Source organism: Penicillium chrysogenum, assembly GCF_028827035.1.
Source record: "Penicillium chrysogenum strain IBT 35668 chromosome Unknown utg000004l_segment0_segment0, whole genome shotgun sequence".
In the NCBI taxonomy this organism is placed as follows: domain Eukaryota; kingdom Fungi; phylum Ascomycota; class Eurotiomycetes; order Eurotiales; family Aspergillaceae; genus Penicillium; species Penicillium chrysogenum.
This window is the reverse complement of record NW_026622752.1, coordinates 4577638-4597195: the sequence shown is the minus strand read 5'-3', so window position 1 is coordinate 4597195 and position 19558 is coordinate 4577638. Positions and strand designations below refer to the sequence as shown.

At 50.0% G+C, this 19558-nt stretch overlaps 10 protein-coding genes across 10 annotated transcripts; 5 read left to right on the top strand and 5 right to left on the bottom strand.

The window, feature by feature from the left end:
- Positions 1 to 149: 149 nt before the first annotated feature.
- N7489_007699 (small subunit rRNA maturation protein TSR1) lies at positions 150 to 2630 on the top strand (the record flags this gene model as incomplete). The annotated part of the gene is made up of 2 exons (XM_056713449.1): positions 150 to 258; positions 322 to 2630. 2 exons carry the CDS (start codon positions 150 to 152, stop codon positions 2628 to 2630), a joined length of 2418 nt encoding a protein of 805 aa, XP_056567164.1.
- Positions 2631 to 3049: 419 nt separating this feature from the next.
- Positions 3050 to 4220, bottom strand: sec17 (alpha-soluble NSF attachment protein SEC17; the record flags this gene model as incomplete). Its single annotated transcript, XM_056713448.1, has 5 exons — positions 3050 to 3289; positions 3349 to 3523; positions 3596 to 3902; positions 3980 to 4103; positions 4188 to 4220. The coding sequence occupies 5 exons, from the start codon at positions 4218 to 4220 to the stop codon at positions 3050 to 3052; spliced, it is 879 nt and encodes a 292-aa protein (XP_056567163.1).
- A 296-nt stretch (positions 4221 to 4516) lies between these two features.
- Positions 4517 to 5092, top strand: N7489_007697 (uncharacterized protein; the record flags this gene model as incomplete). Its single annotated transcript, XM_056713447.1, has 1 exon — positions 4517 to 5092. The coding sequence occupies one exon, from the start codon at positions 4517 to 4519 to the stop codon at positions 5090 to 5092; it is 576 nt and encodes a 191-aa protein (XP_056567162.1).
- Positions 5093 to 5337: 245 nt separating this feature from the next.
- On the top strand, positions 5338 to 7500 carry N7489_007696 (DUF726 domain protein; the record flags this gene model as incomplete). The annotated part of the gene is made up of 1 exon (XM_056713446.1): positions 5338 to 7500. One exon carries the CDS (start codon positions 5338 to 5340, stop codon positions 7498 to 7500), a length of 2163 nt encoding a protein of 720 aa, XP_056567161.1.
- Positions 7501 to 8673: 1173 nt separating this feature from the next.
- On the top strand, positions 8674 to 9408 carry N7489_007695 (uncharacterized protein; the record flags this gene model as incomplete). The annotated part of the gene is made up of 1 exon (XM_056713445.1): positions 8674 to 9408. One exon carries the CDS (start codon positions 8674 to 8676, stop codon positions 9406 to 9408), a length of 735 nt encoding a protein of 244 aa, XP_056567160.1.
- Positions 9409 to 10068: 660 nt separating this feature from the next.
- Positions 10069 to 11355, bottom strand: N7489_007694 (uncharacterized protein; the record flags this gene model as incomplete). The annotated part of the gene is made up of 1 exon (XM_056713444.1): positions 10069 to 11355. One exon carries the CDS (start codon positions 11353 to 11355, stop codon positions 10069 to 10071), a length of 1287 nt encoding a protein of 428 aa, XP_056567159.1.
- Positions 11356 to 11606: 251 nt separating this feature from the next.
- N7489_007693 (NAD(P)-dependent alcohol dehydrogenase) lies at positions 11607 to 12626 on the bottom strand (the record flags this gene model as incomplete). Its single annotated transcript, XM_056713443.1, has 1 exon — positions 11607 to 12626. The coding sequence occupies one exon, from the start codon at positions 12624 to 12626 to the stop codon at positions 11607 to 11609; it is 1020 nt and encodes a 339-aa protein (XP_056567158.1).
- Positions 12627 to 12820: 194 nt separating this feature from the next.
- N7489_007692 (putative zinc metallopeptidase) lies at positions 12821 to 14149 on the bottom strand (the record flags this gene model as incomplete). The annotated part of the gene is made up of 2 exons (XM_056713442.1): positions 12821 to 14082; positions 14137 to 14149. 2 exons carry the CDS (start codon positions 14147 to 14149, stop codon positions 12821 to 12823), a joined length of 1275 nt encoding a protein of 424 aa, XP_056567157.1.
- Positions 14150 to 14956: 807 nt separating this feature from the next.
- Positions 14957 to 16786, top strand: N7489_007691 (alkyl/aryl-sulfatase; the record flags this gene model as incomplete). Its single annotated transcript, XM_056713441.1, has 1 exon — positions 14957 to 16786. The coding sequence occupies one exon, from the start codon at positions 14957 to 14959 to the stop codon at positions 16784 to 16786; it is 1830 nt and encodes a 609-aa protein (XP_056567156.1).
- A 418-nt stretch (positions 16787 to 17204) lies between these two features.
- On the bottom strand, positions 17205 to 18293 carry N7489_007690 (fungal specific transcription factor domain-containing protein; the record flags this gene model as incomplete). Its single annotated transcript, XM_056713440.1, has 3 exons — positions 17205 to 17924; positions 18026 to 18229; positions 18279 to 18293. The coding sequence occupies 3 exons, from the start codon at positions 18291 to 18293 to the stop codon at positions 17205 to 17207; spliced, it is 939 nt and encodes a 312-aa protein (XP_056567155.1).
- Positions 18294 to 19558: the final 1265 nt, after the last annotated feature.

The following is a 19558-nucleotide window of genomic DNA, read 5'->3' as shown; positions in this document are numbered from 1 at the left end:
TTGCCAATTTTTTTTCCTACAGAGGCACTTTCGTTTTTTTTCTGTGTATTTGCCTTATAAATTGCTCTGATTGTGTATTTGTTGAGTTACCTCTGACTCGCTTCAATCTGGACTCCCTCCCTTTCCGATTCAAAGGCTCTAAAGCCAATATGGCGCCTGCCCAGACGGTGCACCACCACCGCTCCACAACTAAGGTTTCCCACAAGCCCTACAAGAGCAAGCATGCTTCCAAGAGCGCCTTGAAGGATAAGGCCAAAGGTATGGTTTCTGAACTGCCTGAGTGTGATAAATAATGAATTTCTAACGCTTATACCACTCTAGGCAAAATCGAAGGTGATGAGCGGGGCGGTCGTAAAACACCCCACCAACAGCTGAAGACGAAACTCGATCGCCGTAACACCGCCCGCCAAAGGCAGGCACTGAAACATCAGGAAAGGTCCCAAGCTACCAGCATATTCGCCGGCCAGAATGGTGCTCCTCGTCATGTCGCAATTGTGCCGTTGTCACCCGATATTGACGCCGCCGCCGCTATTGCTTCTATCAATGAGAGCGTGGATGTATTGACTGATGTCTCCCCCGACGGACCTACCCGTGTGCGCATTGATCGATTCCGTCAAAGTGTGCAGTACGTGCCCGCCAAATATGACTTGATGAGCGCTCTGGATGTTTGCCGTATGGCCGACTTTGTCATCTTGGTCATGTCGTCTGAAGTTGAGGTTGATGAGGAGGGCGAGATGCTGCTGCGCTCGATTCAAGGCCAGGGTATCTCGAATGTGTTGGCTGTCGTTCAAGGTCTCGACAGGATCGACCCCCCTAAGAAGCGCCCCCAGGTGGCTTCTTCGTTGAGGTCTTTCATTAACCACTTCTTCCCCGGCATCGAGAAGGTCATGTCTCTCGATTCGAGACAGGAATCTTCAAATACTATCCGATCCATCTGCACTGCTACTCCTAAGGGCATCCGCTGGCGTGACGATCGCAGCTGGATGTTTGTTGAGAATGTTCAGTGGCCAGAGTCCAACCTGGAAGTGGTTGACGACGTCGTCATCACCGGTGTAGTTCGTGGAAGAGGCTTGAAGGCAGACCGCATTGTTCATCTACCTGGATGGGGTGACTTCCAGGTTGACTCGATCACAGCTGCTCCGCTAACAAACACAAAGCCCAAGCGTGACGACGCAATGGCCGTTGACACGAATGAAACAATCCAAGTGTTGGATACTCCTTCTGAGGACCAGGATGACATGGCTACTGTTGCCCCCGAAGAGATTGAAATGGTAGATGACGACATGGTTTCCATGGCTGAGACAGAGAAGAAGGGTGTTCTGTTGGATGACTATCATTACTTCTCGGATGACGACTCGCACATCCCCCCCGTACCTAAGAAGCTTCCCAAGGGTACCTCGACTTATCAGTCGGCCTGGTATCTCGAAGACGTCTCAGACTCCGGATCAGACATGGAGGATGAGGACGAGCCCATGGAGATGGATACCGCTGGCGCACCTGAGGATGGTGTGTTCCCAGACCACCAGGAAGCCATGACCGAGGGGGCTCCTTCAGAATATCCGCAATCGGAGATGTTCCTCGACCGTTCCCCAGAAGATGAGGCCCAGGAGTTGGCCGACTACCGTGCGAGTCGCAAGACCGAGGCCGAAGAGGACTTGGAGTTCCCCGATGAAATTGAATTGCACCCCAACACGCTTGCCAGAGAACGTCTGGCCCGATTCCGTGGATTAAAGAACCTCAAGCTCAGCCACTGGGAAACATCCGAGGATCGTCCCTACGAGCCCGAGGATTGGCGCCGACTGCTGCAGTTTGCCGATGTCAAGGGTTCCAAGAACCGCATCATTCGAGAGGCTTTGGCCGGCGGCGTTAACCCTGGTGTCCGCGTGGATATTCACCTTCGCGCAGTTCCTTCCATTCTACGCAACAGCCCCAAGCCCACTTCGCTCTTCTCTCTGCTCCGCCATGAGCACAAGCATACTGTGGTCAACGTTAGCATGACCCTGAACTCCAGTTATGAGAAGCCCCTTAAGGCTAAGGAGCAGCTCATCGTCCAGTGCGGTGCCCGCCGCATGGCCATCAACCCCATCTTCTCGTCGGCTGATAATACGCCAAACAACGTTCACAAATACGACCGATTCTTGCATCCTGGTCGTAGTTGCATCGCATCCTGGATAGGACCCATGACCTGGGGCTCAGTTCCTATCCTTGTCTTCAAACAGAAGCAAGCCGAGGAGGAGGATGGTGATGAGGAGATGGAGACCGATGCCAAGGAGGTGCCAATTGCCCTGGACCAGCTCGAACTGATCGGTACTGGTACTGTTGTCGCACCCGATCAGAAGCGCGTGGTTGCCAAACGTGCCATTCTCACTGGTCACCCCTACAAGATCCACAAGAAGGTCGTTACCATCCGATACATGTTCTTCAACGCGGAGGATGTCCAGTGGTTCAAGGCACTCCAGTTGTGGACCCGCCGTGGCCGCAGTGGATACTTCAAGGAGAGCCTGGGTACACACGGATACTTCAAGGCTACCTTCGATGCCAAGATCAACCCGCAAGACTCTGTGGGTGTCAGTTTGTACAAGCGCGTCTTCCCTCGTAAGGCCAAGGCTTTGGATGGAATTGCTGCGTAAGCTGTTGGTGTCAATAGCACTGGCGAGGTGGATGATATGATACCATTTGACTGAACTGATTACATTATGAGGGTAGCTATACTGATTCTGAAGGGAGCTACACCTAAAAGTACATATAGACCTGAGGCATCTTAAAATGATGAATTACGAATCTTCTGCACTTGCATTCCGTATTCAATAGTAGTCTCTGAATGACCAGATTCGAAGATTCGAAGGTTTCCAATTCCTAGGTGAAGGGTGATGAAGACCACCAGCAAGGCCAGCCAAATCAAACTCACTAGAATCAATGGACGGTAGAATTGATCTGTTTTCATTTCCAGACCAGAAAAAATTCAAGATAAACAAACGAAGAAGCCAAAAACTTGAGAGTCAATATTCTCTAGACATCACACGCGGGGAATCAAGAAATCAATCGCCATTTACGAGAAGTCCTCCTCAGCTTCTTCAATGTTATTCTTGATCCGCAGAAGCAGGGTTGTCTTCCACTTGTCCAGCTTGCTGAGCTGGTCGAACTGGAAGAGCTTGTCGGCGAAACCTTCCTGGTCACCACCCTCAACAGCCTGGGTCAGGTCCACGAGCAGTTGGTGCTCCCTTGTCGAACCAAAGGAAGGATCAAGTTCCCGGTATGATTCCAAAGCACGGTTAGTCTCAACAAGATCCTGAAAACAGATGATTAGTACTCTGTTTCCTATAAAGATCAAGACTGGGAACAACATACTTTTGTGGCAAGGTGGCAGATGCCTGCCTTCAGGAGATAATCCTTCACAGACCACTTCATCAGATGGTTGTTAATAGAGCTCCGGCCGATGCGTTCGTAGTTGTTGATGGCCTTGTAGTAGTCACTTTCCAAGGCAGCCAGGTCCGCCACCTTGAGGTAGTGCTTGTTTGCAAGGCTGCATATGAGGTATATGTCAGCCAAGTTGTTTCCTCGAATTCGCAGACATCAGACAGATAATGGGACATACGCTTCAGCATTATCACCCTCGAACCAGTCGGCAGCCTTCTCGTACGCTTCCAGGGCCTTCTTCATATCTCCAAGCTCCACCTCATACAATTCAGCCAGGTATTGCTGCTGCGTTGCCGCGCGGCGCAGGTTTCCTCGTAGTACGTAGTGTTGAATAGCACTGGAAAGCACGCGTGCAGCATCCTCGGGGTCTGTCTTGCGGTAGACCTTGAACGCTTCCTGGAGGTTATTGGCAGCGTCGTCGGGTTCGTTGAGGTTCTGGGTTTGGATGGAGGCAGCTTTCTCAAAAGCCTGGCCGGCCTCCTTGTCTATTTGGAAACATGCATCAGCCATCTGGCTTAACCACTGCAAGTCAACGGACTGGCTAGGCCGCGGGGTATCTCACTCATTTTCTGTACTCGGAACGCATTTGCAGCTTGGGTGAATAAATCTGCGGCATTTTCATACTTCTCCGCTCTTCCTCCGAACCAACTGAAGCCGCCAGTGGCACCGGATAGCGCTTTGTCGGCCTATATTATCGCAACAAGCGAGGTCGGGTCAGCTATGCGGACTATCGTCATTGCCCATCAAATAAGGCGGGGAAGCATTCGTACCTTCTGGAGCAGGACACGGGGATCTTGAGTCATCTTGAGTGTGGGTACCTGTATTTCCTGCGATAGGAGTAGTCCGCAGATATTGTGAAGTTGGAGTGTTGTGGTCAAACGGGGTTGCTATCGATGAGAGCATCGATCGGCGGGCCCATGGAGGCGGTGTCATTTATTTTCGGTATCCGCCTGAGCTCCCCGGTGTTGACCTGCAACTTTGGTGACTTTTGACTATTTCTACATTGCATTGTTCCGACTACACTGCGCTTTAATCTCACCCGACTAAGTTCGCTATAATTACCTATACAAAAGGTTCTCATTCCATCAGGGACTCTACAATGGCCTCTCTTCGCACTGCTGCTCGGCTATCCAAGTCGCTGCGCCCTGGTCATTCCGGACTCAACACGACCTTCTCTCGCTTCTACTCTTCCGAAAAATCCGACAGTGCGGATATTGAGTTCATACTTGGCGCACCCAACTGGTCTGTCAGGTCGCTGCTCCCGAACCCAGCGTCAAAACCGCCACCATCAATCACGCCAAAACAACTCCATCATCTGCTGCGCATCTCAGCTCTTCCCCAACCTGCCAGTCAAGAGGAAGAGCAGTCAATGCTTGATACACTTGAGTCTCAAATCCATTTTGTGAAGGAGATCCAACTTGTTGATACTGCCGGCGTCGCGCCGCTGGCTAGAATTCGCGACGAGAGTCCCGCTGCCATCGAAGAGGAAACGATTGGAATCGAAAAACTCAGGGAGGCTCTGGCTAAAGAAAAAGTGTCCGGACGACGGGGAAAAATCCAGCGTATTCCAGGTGAGAAAAACGATCGTCCAGATGGAACAGCTTGGGATGGGAATGCGCTCCGGTCCGCGACAAAGACGAAGGGGAAATATTTTGTCGTTGAAATCGGCAATTGAGATATTCTATCAATATTCTACAGCATTAGAATATCCAGGGGGCTTGAATATTCCATGAAGCAAAGCAGAGTTATATCAACATACTCAGCTGTTTTTGCCTCAGGCTACGGGCGGAGTGAGCGGTCCCGATACCCGACAGGTGCTATCGGGGGCCATGACAACATCGCCCCTCTCCAACAACATTGGCTTCTGCCTGTTTGCTCCTTCAAAACTTGTCAACTCCTTTTTCACCTTCCTCAGCGCCAATGTTCAAAAATTTGAAAGAAAAAAGTGGGGGATTCTTCGAATCCAAGCAATCCAATGCTTCGGAAAGCGATCGCGGTCAAGATCTCTCATCGATCTTGGACCGGTCGCAGCGTGGTGACTTAACTGTCCTTGTCGCTGAGATAGCTGAGTCAATGCGAGTTAAGATTCTGGAGATTCATGAGCACGCAAATGCAAAGGATGGCTCTCCCAGTCGCCCCAGCCCACGTCCGTCTCCGGAGTCGGACCGCGATGAAGACGCGCCACCCTTGCCCCCAAGACCGCAAGGTAACGGGGCTTCGAAAAATGGTGCAAGTCCACGGCAGGGCTCTAATAGCAAGCCGTCTAGCCCTCACGTAAGAGTCACTGCCCTCTCCGCTTTCGAGGATTGGAGGGATTCTGTCCTTTTGCGGGTTGGCACGGTCGTCAATAAAGATGACGACAATCAGGGCAAAAAGGAGGGCCAAGGTGACCTGCAGAACGCTGCCAAGTCTGGTGATCTTCCACTGGACGAGGATAAAGATAGGATTGCCAAATTACAAGAAATATACCACCCTGTGGAAACACCCTTGGCTGAACTTCCTAAAGCAACAAGACTGCTTATTCTTCACTCGCTTCTCCTTTTAGTGCTCAGTCTAGAGCACTACAGTGCTTACTCACGAGTCTTGATGTTAAATGTCGCGTCCAGTTTGAGCATAGATATCAACATGCTCAATCAAGATGAAGTTAGTGTCGCCCGCGGATTGCTACAGACAGCTCTGGCGCTCTCTGCAGACCAGGATACAAAAGAGCAACCAAAGAAAAAGGATGACATGAAGAAATGGAAGGTTGGCATTGCGTCTGTGGCTGGAGCCGCTTTGATTGGTCTCACTGGCGGACTCGCAGCTCCGTTGGTAGCGGCGGGCCTGGGAACTGTCATGGGTGGACTGGGCCTTGGCGCTACCGCTGCTGCTGGACTCCTAGGCACTTTGGCCGGAAGTGGCGTCGTTGTCGGCGGTCTGTTTGGCGCTTATGGCGGACGTATGACTGGTCGCATGATGGAGAAATATGCCCGTGAAGTGGACGACTTTGCATTTATACCGATCCGAGGAGAACGCCGCCGGAAAGTGGAAGGTAAAGAGTCTGCTGAGCAAGATCATCGTTTACGAGTTACCATTGGTGTTACCGGCTGGGTCAAGGAGGAGTCGAACTTCGTGGTCCCATGGCGGGTGATTGGTGCCGACTCTGAAGTGTTCGGACTCCGCTGGGAGATGGAGCCTTTAATGAACTTGGGCAACGCGATCTCCGCTCTTGTGACTAGCGCAGCATGGTCGGTAGCCGGCCGTGAGGTCTTGGCTCGTACTGTCTTCTCCACACTCATGAGCGCGGTGATGCTTCCCCTGGGTCTCATGAAAGTTGCTGGCGTCGTCGACAACCCGTTCAGCGTGGCCAAAGCCCGCGCTGACAAAGCGGGTGAGGTTCTCGCAGATGCCCTGATCAACAAAGCCCAGGGAGAACGACCCGTGACCTTAATGGGGTATTCTCTGGGATCTCGACTAATTTTTTCCTGCCTCCAAAGCCTGGAAAGGAGAAATGCCTATGGACTGGTCGAGTCTGTCATTTTGATGGGGTCACCCACCCCTTCAGACACGGAGGACTGGCAAAAGATTCGCAGTGTTGTAAGCGGACGTGTTGTGAACGTGTTCTCTGAGAATGACTCTGTGCTCGCTTTCCTCTACCGAACAAGCAGCCTTCAACTTGGTGTCGCCGGATTGCAGCCAGTTGAAGGTGTTCCTGGCGTTGAGAACCTGAACGTAAGCGATATGATCAGCGGTCACCTGCGGTACCAGTATCTGCTTGGCAAGATTTTTACCCTTACCGGGCTTCAGGACCTTGATCCCGGTGAGATTGAACGCGAAGAAGCTGCTCTTGCCGATGAGGACAAGCGGCAGGAGAAGGAGCGGTTGGAGAATGAGCGCGAGGCCGGTGTTAAAGACCGGGAATCATCTGCCGCTCGCGATACGCTGAACAGCCAGGATGGCTTTGGGGAAGATGAACGGTTGCAGAAGAAGATCGAGGCGCAGACTCAGGAGAATATGGCCCACCGGATTGAAATGCTTGATATGGATGATAATGATTATTCGGCGCCTTTGAAGGAAGATCCCTCGAAGCATTCTGCCCTGTAACTGAGGGTCCAGGATCTATCACACAGCTAGTCGGGCAGATCTCTAAAATACTCCTCATTTAATACAACAAAGGTTATTGCCACCCGTCGGCTATTGCAGTAAGAACAGGCAGAGCCTTTGATTCGCTGTCACAGCTATAGACATAAACAATTTGTAGTATAAAACGACGACCTGTGAATTCCCTGTTCCGGTTAGTTTTGCCGTTTCTGGTATAGCCCGCCTGCCCTCCCAATATAAAAGAGCCCTCAACTGTTCTGACTTCGTCTCCCCCGGATCTTTTTCTCTTGCCAATGTCTGCATATTCGCTGGCGCTGTTTGAGGCACTAGTCGCTGTTGATATTGGTTAAACTCCTGTAGTAGAGCATACTGATAGGTTTTCATAAAATTAGCACAGTTCCCCCCTCATCCTCTCCTTTCCAGCCAGCCCTTGCTATCAAAGTAGCGAAGCTTTTTTTTGAGGGACAAAGAATTGGTGCAATTGCATATATTATATCATATGACTCCTTATGTGTTGCATGGTAATCCTTCGAGATTTTTCCCTTCACAGCTTCAAGTGCCTGAAGCATTCTTCTCTATCGTCTCATATATAGAGCCGCGCCGAACTCGGCCCAGCAACCTCCCCGAGGTAAACGAGCAATGGTATACCCTGCTCTCCAAAGAACCCATCTCTATTTCCTCCAAAAGACAATTCCGGGGATTCCAATTTCTATCTCCACCACGGTCCGCATGATCTGCTATCCCATAATCGTCATCATCCTCCGCAGACCCCGACGTCCCCGATTCAGAGAGAACCTCACCCCACTGTATAGGTTCCATGGCATGATTCCCCTCTGTTTCCGGATGACAGGCAGCACCAATAGCAGCACTACAATACCCAATAATCGGCATGTGCGAACTGAACCTCCTAGCCCCCAACACTGCAGCAACAAAAAGCAAGCTGACACCAAGAATGATCGCAAAAATAATTGCCACAGGCGAAAACCCACACGTGACAAGCTCATCACTCCACCCGTCCATACTAACCCCAATTATCTCAACGTAGAAAGGCTCTGCGAAACAAGCCAGTGGAGCATCGCAGAAGCAACTAGTAGCGGGAGGGAATACCGATAGCGATCGATTGGGATGATACAAGCGAGTGAAATTCTCTGGAGGGGCCCATCCTCACGCCGCAAAATGGTTTTTAAATGCAACGATTGCATTGTATTGAAGGCTGTTCGATATATGACGGACTTTACTGAGTATACAACTCTCCAATATCTTCGACAGCGTCGACCCGCTATTCCCATTCCGGATCCCCTAGGGCTGTTGCGATTAAACGACATTGTCCTTATTTTCATGAGTTATCAGCCTGGTGACACCCTCACAAATGTCTGGCCGACTCTGGATAAGGTGCAAAAAGCCTCCATTCAGGAGCAGTTAAACAAGATCCTAACAGATCTTAGATCCCTGCCCTTTACCCCTGGCACACAACTTGGGGGGATTGGGGGTGAAGGCTGCAAAGATGTTAGGCGACATTTACGTCGTAGTGATCAACCAATAACGACAATCGACGAATTCGAACAATTTCTTTTCAAGGGCTACAGGTCAGGTGGAGATGCCTTTGTGTCGTTCATGCATGAACTACGTCCGCCAGCCTCATCATGCAGGATTGTTTTCACCCATGGAGACCTCCGCCCAGACAATATTACAGTGGAGATGGCAGTAGACCATGGTTACGTTGTTACTGGCCTGATAGATTGGGAATACAGTGGATTCTATCCAGAATACTACGAAGCTGCCAAGTCTACCAATTGCCTATCTCCATACGAGGAGGATGACTGGTATCTATTTCTACCAGACTGTGTCTCGCCAAAGAGGTATGCTCATTGGTGGCTCCTTGACCGCGTCCGAGAAACAAGAGTGGTATAGCTATCTAGCCACAAGGGCTGCGCGCTAGCCAGTTGTATCTAAACAATAGGCCCTCTCTTACTCCACAATTCCTTCCTTGCTTCCTGGTAATCTTCATCATCCTCGTCCAAAACATAATCTTCCTGCAGTCGGTCCAATATCTCCAACACATAATCCTGGCAGTCCCCATTCGCTAGTCTCGTTATCCACGGGTACTCCTAGTCTAATACAAACCATACGATCCTTTCTGAATCACAATAGCTTTAATAAGTGTATTAAGAACCTCGCGTCGGTTATTTCTCTACCGGTCGGCCTTAATATTTAGGGCTCCGATATCTAGGGCGAAAGGGGATAGCGACGTATTAGAACCTATTTTAAGGATTAGAGGAGGTAGGTGACTCTCTATATCCTTCTACCTCTTTATAGCACGTAAATTAGAGGGTATTCTAGGATCTTAGGGCCGTGTGAAGTCGGTAGAGTAGTCGTCTACAGATAGACGAGGGAGGGTATGAACCTCTATTACGCAGCTTCGGAGGTAAGAACCGATACGCTAAGTAAACTAGGGGCTCTAGAAAGTATAAAAGAACTAAAATTAAGTCTAGGAAGGCCTTAAACGAAAGGTACCCCTAGGTCGGAAATGGTTATAAAGGTGACCTTGAAAGCCTTCAATCTCCCGCAAGATCATATAGTGTATAGCTGACCATCTAAGTTCCTCGGCCCTCGCCGACCTAACCACTTTGAATAGGCAAGGAATTTCCCAAACAGGTCTTTACCCGGTCGCCAGAACCTCAAAAGGCAGGTTTGGACATTGCTGAGTCGTGGAATGCCACTTGGAAACATCTCCGGCCACAATTCCGAGTCCCATGTTGTATATATTCTTGAATCATCAAATCTCCCAAGACCACCGTACAAATTTGACCACGGCGAACAGACCGCGTGGTGTAGTAGAATAAGAAGGACGTATCTCATACTCAATCGATCGAGCAAGGGATCTATGTCCGTGATGACCTGGGGACAGGTAGATAATTGCTTTTCGAGTTGTGCCTCATATAGCGATTCCCAGCTTCTCCCGTCTTCGAACCAGTTCTTGTATCGTTCAAGGCGAAGGAAACGGGCTGTTATGCCCGCTAACTCGTCCGTCCTAGTCTCTAAGAATAGGTCGGTTTCAATGAGTGCGCTTTCGATCTCGCGGGCGGCTGTGTCCTTGGTCATGGAGAGAAGCTTTTCAAGCCTGTGCTCGATCCCCTTTTGATCGAATAAAGAAAAGAGGCATCGGCGTAAGATGTCGAACTCTTCGTCTGACATCGCGGGTACGTTTGTAGGATCTTCAACCCATAGTCCTAGACGAAGGAAGGGTAACATGACAACGTCCTTGTCAGGACAGTATCTCGGTCCGAATGAGATTGATTCCTGTAGGCCGCCCATCTGGTAAAATAGATCCCTATCTGATCCCCAGGAAGCTGGTGGGTTTGGTGAATGCCATGAACCATTTGTGACCAGCTTTATATTTGGCCGAGCGATTGGGATGAGAAGTTCAGCTAGCGCGTTGGTTTTCTGCCAAAGTAACACCAATTGGCCCGGGTCTGTTGGATCCGGCCGATTGATATGTACGATCATTGTCGTTTTTGAATGCGGGAATTTCTGGAAATGTCTTTCAGCATCCGCTCTGTTCCCGAGTGCCCACTCGATTTCCATGCCTCTGAATTTGAATTGTATAACCATCCACTCTTGCTCGTTATACTCTGGGTTCAGTATGACATGCTGGACGGAGTTGCGGAATAGATGGGACGAAATCTCATTGTAGAGGTCTCGACTGGTGCAAAGAATGGATAGGGGGTTTTCTTTGTGGAAGGTGTATCTGACTTGTTGTGTTCGGATGGCATAGAAGAGGTACTCCCATACGATCAGGCGAATTTCTACAGGAATCATGCCAAACGTACCCAGAAAAGGGGATAATAGCAATTGCATGTTGAACGATGAAGGCTCTTGAACTTGTTGGTGATTGCAAAGTATTAGCGATGAAGAGTAAATGGAACAATAAGGTCGAAAAATCGAAACTCATTTCATTTGACTCATTTGACTCACATAGATACATCGTCAAGTTTACGTCGAAGCTTGCTACTATGCCTTTCTCAGATGTGATAATTTCCCGATTCGGAACGGAGATGTAGTATCGCCAAACCCTGAAAAAGGACAGAAAATTTGCTTTTAATCTCAGCTCATGGCTTAGCCACATGCACAATAATCTTCCCTCTAGCACGACCGGAGCGAAGTTTCTCGAATGCCTTAACAGCATCCTCAAACTCGTAGGCAGTATCCAGCTGAATTTTGACAGCCCCCTTCTGCACCCATTCCCCGATCTTCACAAGATCCTCACGGGTATTCTTGAAGAAGAAGACAACATACTTCCTCTTTCCACCGCCTAGGAAACCAGGCCAAATCAATCTATCAACAAAAGTCCCCATGCTCGACGCACCAACCTGCACAAACGTCTTCCCAGCCGCCAAGAAGTGATGCGACTCGCGATACATCGGCGCAGGATATCCAATATGATCAACAATATGATCAAAGACAACCCCACGATCGCGTAGCGTAGCAACCAAATCCTCCTGAACCGAGTAATCAATAACCTCATCAGCACCCAGCCCATGACAGAACTCTACATTCTTCGTCGAGCAAGTAGTCGTAACGTGACACCCCATCTCCTTAGCAATTTGAATCGCGAAAATTCCACACCCCCCAGAACCTCCGTTAATAAACACTTTATCGCCGGGACTGACGTACCCAGCTAACGACTGGTACGCCGTCTGTCCCGCAATACCAATGGACGCAGCATGATCAACCTCAACGCCCTCTGGCACGGGCGCAAGCAGACTCGCAGACGCCACGAGGTACTCGCCCAGCGAGCCAAACTGGCTGGGCCTGCTGAGACAGCCAAACACGAGCTGGCCGGGTGAAAACTCGGTCGCGTCATCGCCGGTGACAACCACGCGTCCGCAAAAGTCCATTCCCGGTGAGGCCGGCGTGCCGATCACGAGTTTGCGCGCTACTAGTCCCATTTCGGGAACTTTGTAGTCGGCTGGATTTAGGGAGGCTGAGAGGACCTGGACTAGGACATTGTTGCCATGAAGGGCTGGTGGCGCGCGTGCCGACGTGTCGAAGCTGAGGTTCTTTTCCAGACCGTTTGCTGTGCTGGAGTAGAGCCAGGCTTTCATTTCTGAGGGTTGTTCAGATGTCATTTTGGGTTTGATATGTATGTTGTATGTTGTTTTGTTGTGCTGTTGAGAGATGGCGTGGCCACTTTTTTGGGGGCCACCGATGACCTCACCCGCACGGCCCTGCAGGTGGCCTTCTCTCACTTTACATATCAGCCTCGGTGGAATTATGAGTTTGAATACTTTATTGGTTATGTACAAACTAATACTATCTAGACTCATTTCTTCTTCAAGAAGGTCAGAGCCCCAAGTGCCATGGCATCCACACCCGCACGCAATGTCGGCTGAATAACCGGCGCATAAAACGGCGAGTGGTTACTAGGCAGCTCATCAACAGTCCCCTTAGCAACAGCATCATCCCAAACCACAGGATCAGTCCCACCAAACATCCACATGACATAAGGCGCGCCCGCAGCAGTCGCCAGCAACGAAAAGTCCTCACTAGCAGTCGGGGCCTCTGCCTCAACAAGCCGATCACCGAAGTACGGCTGGAAAGTCTCACGAAGAGCATCAATAGTCTTCCCATCATTAATCGTCGCCGGCGTCGAATAAGTCAGTTTAATCTCAGGCTTCTGCTCAACTCCAGCAGCCAGACATTCACCCTCAATAATACGATGAATAGACGCGCACACGCGCTTGCGCACTTCCGCATCATAAGTCCGCACATTTAACTGCAAATCCAAATACGCCGGGATGATATTCGGCGACTGACCAGAGTGAATACTACCACATGTAACAACAGCCACCTTGCCAGGCGCGACCTCTCGCGAGACGATAGTCTGCAATCGCATAACGACCGACGCGCCGACGACAATCGGATCGATAGTCGTATGGGGCGCTGAGCCGTGACCCCCGCGACCAAAGATACGCACGTCGAAGGCGTCGGCGGCTGTAAGCAGCGGGCCAGCGCGGAGATTGACCGTCCCCGCACGCATCCGCATTACATGCTGCGCGAGCACGAGCTCCGGCTTGGGGATCTTGTCGTATAGCCCGTCGTCCAGCATTGCCTGTGCTCCGTCGAGGTGTTCCTCGGCGGGCTGGAAAATACAGATCAAGGTTCCCGCCCAGTGGTCGCGGGCGCATTGCAGGAGCGTCGCGGCGGCCATTAGGGTTGCGACGTGGGTATCGTGTCCGCAGGCGTGCATTACAGGCTTGTCGGCTCCGGTTTCGTCCTTGGTGCGGCGGGTGCTTGCGTATGGTAGGCCTGTTTGTTCTTCGACGGGTAATGCGTCCATGTCCGCCCGTAGGAGGATTGTTGGGCCTGTGCCGTTTCGCAGGACTCCTGCCACGCCATGACCGCCGATTTTGGTGTGGACTTCGAATCCGAGCGATTGGAGATGATCTGATGCTATCTTGGCTGTTTGCTCTTCTTGGCCGGATAATTCGGGATTGGTGTGTATGTGGCGATAGACGTCTTCGAACCGCTTCAATTCTGGTCGGTAGCGATTGATGACGTCGGCCAGGTCATTGCTTTTGTCTTCTGTAGGGGTGAGCATGTGTACTATAACAATTGATATTGTTGAGGGAGTTGTACCTGATATTTGCATGGTTGAAGTAGTATGAAGCTATGTTTCTGAACAGTAAACGTCATGTCCGGGCCATTCACCCGGGGTTTATATATCCGAACAGATCGGACTATAAACCTCGTCATTGTCTTCCAGTAGGCGACGAACCCACATCGTCGGCAAACCCCTCGAATCATTTCCCCGCAATTGTAACTCCGCATGTTGTCCCTGCAGCTCGATTGCCGATCAATTCCTGTTTCTGTTCTGATACCTAGTAGAGAGCATATATTCACTATTATCAACTGCCGAATAATTACTCCGGTTCGCTCTACCAGAGAATTGGCTTTAACCTTGGGGCAGCAGACTTGTTCAGAATAATTCTGGCCTATCTCTATGTAATACTAACATAGAATATGCCATCCCAATAGAAGATGCTTCGAATAGTCCAAATCTTAAGTGACTGTTATTACTCTGAAGGGAGTTGTTCTATAGATAGCCATTTCCTCTGCTCGCCTCCAACAGCCCGGCCGGGCTAGCTCAATCGGTAGAGCGTAAGACTCTTAATCTTAAGGCTGCGGGTTCGACCCCCGCGTTCGGCTATTCCTAAAAACAAAACTTGAGATTTCTTTTTTGCTCTTTTGTTATTTACTTACTCTTTCTGAATGATCCTTGTTTTTAACTCGTGGGTTAGGATATGGTTAGTTCCACCTGACATTCCCAAGATGCACACGTCATAGACTCGTGGACCCGTCATAGATGCGATGCGATATACTAGCATACCTAATACTCAAATTCTCCTTCAAATCAATTTCGCGATATTTCAACAAAATCTCATCAACGCTTGGCACAATGGAGCCTTCACTGGAGGATATGCAGTCCATTCGAGATGCAGATCGCGGGTTTATTGATCGTCTCGACCCGTGTATCATTAAAGATCGCCAAGGCCGTGTGGTCTGGGATAATGAAGCCTACAACTTCCTCCATGGAAAGCCTGCCCCAGAGACCACGAACCCAAAACTATGGCGCCAAGCTCAACTTGTTGCAAAACAAGGACTTTTTGAGGTTGTCGACGGCATATATCAAATCAGAGGTTTCGATCTCTCTAATATGACTGTGATCGAAGGGAAGGAGGGTATAATAGTGGTCGATCCCCTTACTTCTGCGGAGTGTGCAAAGGCTGCACTAGACCTGTATTGCAAGAATCGCGGCAGCAGACCCGTGCTAGGCATGCTCTACACGCACTGTCACGCGGATCATTTTGGCGGTGCTGGGGGAATCTTATCTCGAAGCGAGGCCCTCGAAATACCGGTGGTTGCCCCTCAGAGTTTTCTTGAGCATGCTGTCAGCGAAAACATTTTTGCAGGCAATGCCATGGCTCGCAGGGCGGGATATATGTATGGAAATGAATTACCTAAAAGTCCCCAGGGCCAAATCAGTGCTGGTTTAGGTGCAACTGTCTCGTCAGGAACCATTACTATCGTTCCACCGAGCTTGGATGTCACCCACACGGGCCAAGTTGAGACCATTGACGGTGTAGAATTCGTCTTTCAGATCACGCCTGGGACAGAGGCACCGGCTGAGATGAATTTCTTCCTCCCTCAATTTCGAACACTGTGCATGGCCGAAAACGCCACTCAGTGTCTCCACAACATCTCGACGCTTCGGGGAGCTGCTGTACGTGATGCGCTTGCATGGTCATCATATTTAGACGAAGCAGTCGCGCTTTATTCAGAGAAAGCAGACATCTCATTCGCCTCGCACCATTGGCCAACATGGGGGAAAGAGAGAATATACACGTATCTCTGCGAGCAACGAGACCTTTACGCCTTCTTGCATGACCAGACAGTACGTCTGATGAATCAGGGACTTACGGGCATTGAGGTCGCTGAGAATTTCACGCTCCCACCAAAACTACGGACGGCTTGGCATACACAAGGCTTCTACGGCTCCGTCAGCCATAACGTCAAGGCAATATATCAGCGCTACATGACCTGGTTCGATGGCAATCCATCTCACCTGTGGGAACACCCGCCAGTAGAGTCTTCGACACGTTACATTTCTTGCATGGGTGGTGTCGAAAATGTCATCGAGAAGGCCAAGGAATTCGTCGAAGAAGGAGATCTACGATTTGCAGCCACACTTCTCAACCACGTCGTTTTTGCAGAGCCACACAACGAAGCCGGCAAGGCGATGCTGGCTCAGACATACGAAAGACTCGGGTTCGGCTCCGAGAATGGCCCATGGCGAAATTTCTACCTTTCCGGTGCCAGAGAACTACGCGGCCAAATGACCACCCATAATTTACTGTCCGATCAGACGCAGATGCTCGAGGCTTTATCTCTGCACCAGCTCTTTGCATCCATTGCAGTGAGAATTGATGGACACAAGGCACAGGCACATAGCTTCACGATAGATTTGTACGTCACTGATCGGAAGGAGCAATGCCGCCTCATTCTCAGTAATGGGGCTTTGATTCATCGAACAGGGATCAAGCAGGAAAGGCCAGACGCTGTCGCAGCAGACTATTCATGCTCGATGACCCATTCTCAACTACTGATCCTATTGGCTACTGGGAATTTCGGCGGTTTAGAGAGTGAAACGGGAGATCGCTCCTACTTTTCGAAGTTGCTCTCTCTAATTGCAAGCTTTGATGAGAAGTTCAACATCGTTGTACCATAAACTGCTTGGTCAATAGGAGTTCCAGCAAATATAGCGCGTAAATAGTGCATATCAAGATTAACTAATGTATGGCTCCCAAAAGCAATGAAACGCGCGCAGTCTTCAGACGACAACATCACGAGAGGCTACCTGCATATATCTGTAAATCTTTCCCCATCATGCGAAACACACATATACTGGTTTCATAGATGTGTTCCGCTGACAAAATATGATATGGCGCACTGGGAGCTATACATCGCCATACGTCCGGTGCAGCCCGCCGAGCTCTCACCCGATGTTCTTGGCCACCGAGTAATTGCTATTGTCACCGCGTAGTTACTATTCTTTTACGGAACCCTGTACGATTCGCCGGTGTAGGGTCATTCGAAATTTGAAATACTTGCAAAAAGATGGCGCCGTTCGCTCGTAGCCATGGTTCTCAGCCAACGAACGGCATATTCAGACAATCCAGGTTAAATTCATCGAAGATCCAACCCATGACGTCCTCCGTTGCGGGTGGCACCACGCTTTCCATTCCAGTCCTGCATTCCCCTGAGTCCGGATTCACCAATGCCATCCTGGGACACATATCCTTGGGGAAAGGGAACAAGCTCGTCAGAATCGGAGTCGGGAACTCGTAAGAGGTCGGCGGAGGGTACATTCTCTGTTGGCCCTCTATTGATGTGTGGGACTTTTGGTGAAACTTGCCTGTACGGAGGCGGTCGACAGTCATCAAAATGTTGTTGGCAGGTGGCCACTTCAGACGCATGAATCTCAGCGCAGTCACAAAGGTATCTAGCTCTGTATTGCACAAGTCATCCTCTTCGGGAAACAGCTTGTCTCGGTGGATTTGCGGGATACAACCAACCATCAGCGACCAATTATGAACCGGCGTGAGGTAGTTTGTTTCATCGCGGTCGTCAATTTCCTCATACAGACGCGCCATGCAGGACGATGCCACTAGAGATGGAGTGTGCGTCATGGGAGGGTGGATAACCTGTCCGTATAAATGAACAAAGAAGATAACGCAGGTAAAGTAGTGGATATGCATTTCGTTAATGTCTCGTCGATAATTTCTCCGACCAGATTGATCGTGAAGGCGCAAATTACTCGGAAGATTTGCAATCCATTGCTCCAGAGAACCAAGAATGCAGGACGCCTGCTTATGGTCTTCTAATTAGAATTGTTACAATTCTGCCAGGCTGGACTGGTGGGGGGGGTTGGGGGGGGCGGGGGGGGATTTCGTTTAATAGTACACACTTGTTCTAGAGAGATCTCAGCTTTCCGATCTTGGAACTCCACAACCCTTTCAAGGAGCATATTCAGCTTGGTATACTCGATGGATACCTCCGCTGTTGTATTCGCAGTCTCAAAATCTTCAAGCCCCAAGGGGCATAGGTCCATACTCTGGGATACTAGGAATGCAGGACGTCCAAAAGCCGCTGCCTGTAGCTTATCTGCGACCTGGACAAGTGTTAGAACAAACTACCGCGCCATTCAAACTGACACTCACAAAGAGGAACCACATTATTCGGCGAGCGGCCCCTGGGTTGGATAATGTAGAGTAAGTCGATTCTCGATGAAGACCCATTTGATATGCAAGTCGCACGGCGACGCCGAGCCAGTGGTAGGAGGAGTCAAGGCTAACTACCACAGGTGGCGTTACAATCCAAAAGCATAGAATGCAAAGTGTTTTTAATATGGCAAAATTATCGTGCTCATATTTCGTATAAATCAGAGTCTTGATTTTGAGGTAGCACGACTCGCTCAAAAGTGTGGGGGATTGGTCCCTTGGGTATCGGAGTTGGGAACCGATCAAACAGATTGCCTGTAGCAGTAAGATAGAGGGCTCTTCAACAACCAAGTCCGCTCTATCGATGACGGGCGCGATATGGTAAAGATGTTGAAAATATGTGTCGGCGAAGACCTGGATCTTGGATGGAGGGGGAGAGACTTCGCATTGGTGACTCTTAATACCTCATTATGGACGTCATCAGGGAAGGAACCAGCATCCGGTATTCCCAAAGGATGAACCGATGAAGAGGAAGACATCAGAGACTGCTTCCCTATGTAGCCAGGCTGGTCAAGCGGCGACCTGATAGCTTGATGATGGGCAATCTGGGGCTGGTTTGACAGAATCAGACCAGGCTGACCAGTGCGACATGATTTGTTAGCGCTATCGGGTGCATTTGAGTCCAGAGAAACGGGGCTTGCAGTGGCTGATGGCACAACGCGGTTGCGTGTCACACGCGTAGCCCTATCATTGTGACGCCTAGATAGAGGTGAGCCTCTTAAAGATATACGCAGTAACGTTATGTTCATAAGGGCATACTTGCAATGTTGACCACGCCGTTTACAATTGTTGCAAATACCGCCTTCCTGCTCTTGGAGATCGCATCGTACCTATCAGACCATTAGTTTCGCTAAGGGCCCGGAGATAGAGGCTACATTCCTTCCGCGCATGGCAGTGGACACAGACAACCTTCGCCCTCTCACGGAGCTTTGTATTAGTAACAATCGGAGGAACCATGATGATATCTCAGAAAATCTGCCATGCCCAATTGGCTGCAGGTCAGGTATGGTAAATGGATTATGGATTTATATGCCGGGGGCATACGGACAAGACTGGGGCGCAGTCGAGTATTATGTTATGCAGTGCAGTTAGTCCGGACCCACTAGCTTCCCCTCTCCCTCTCCTCCTCTGAGTGGGTCGGCCCTTCATTAATAGGTGTTATGGAGCAATTGCGCGGAACGAGGAATAGATAATGGAACAAAACAAATATATGAAATATA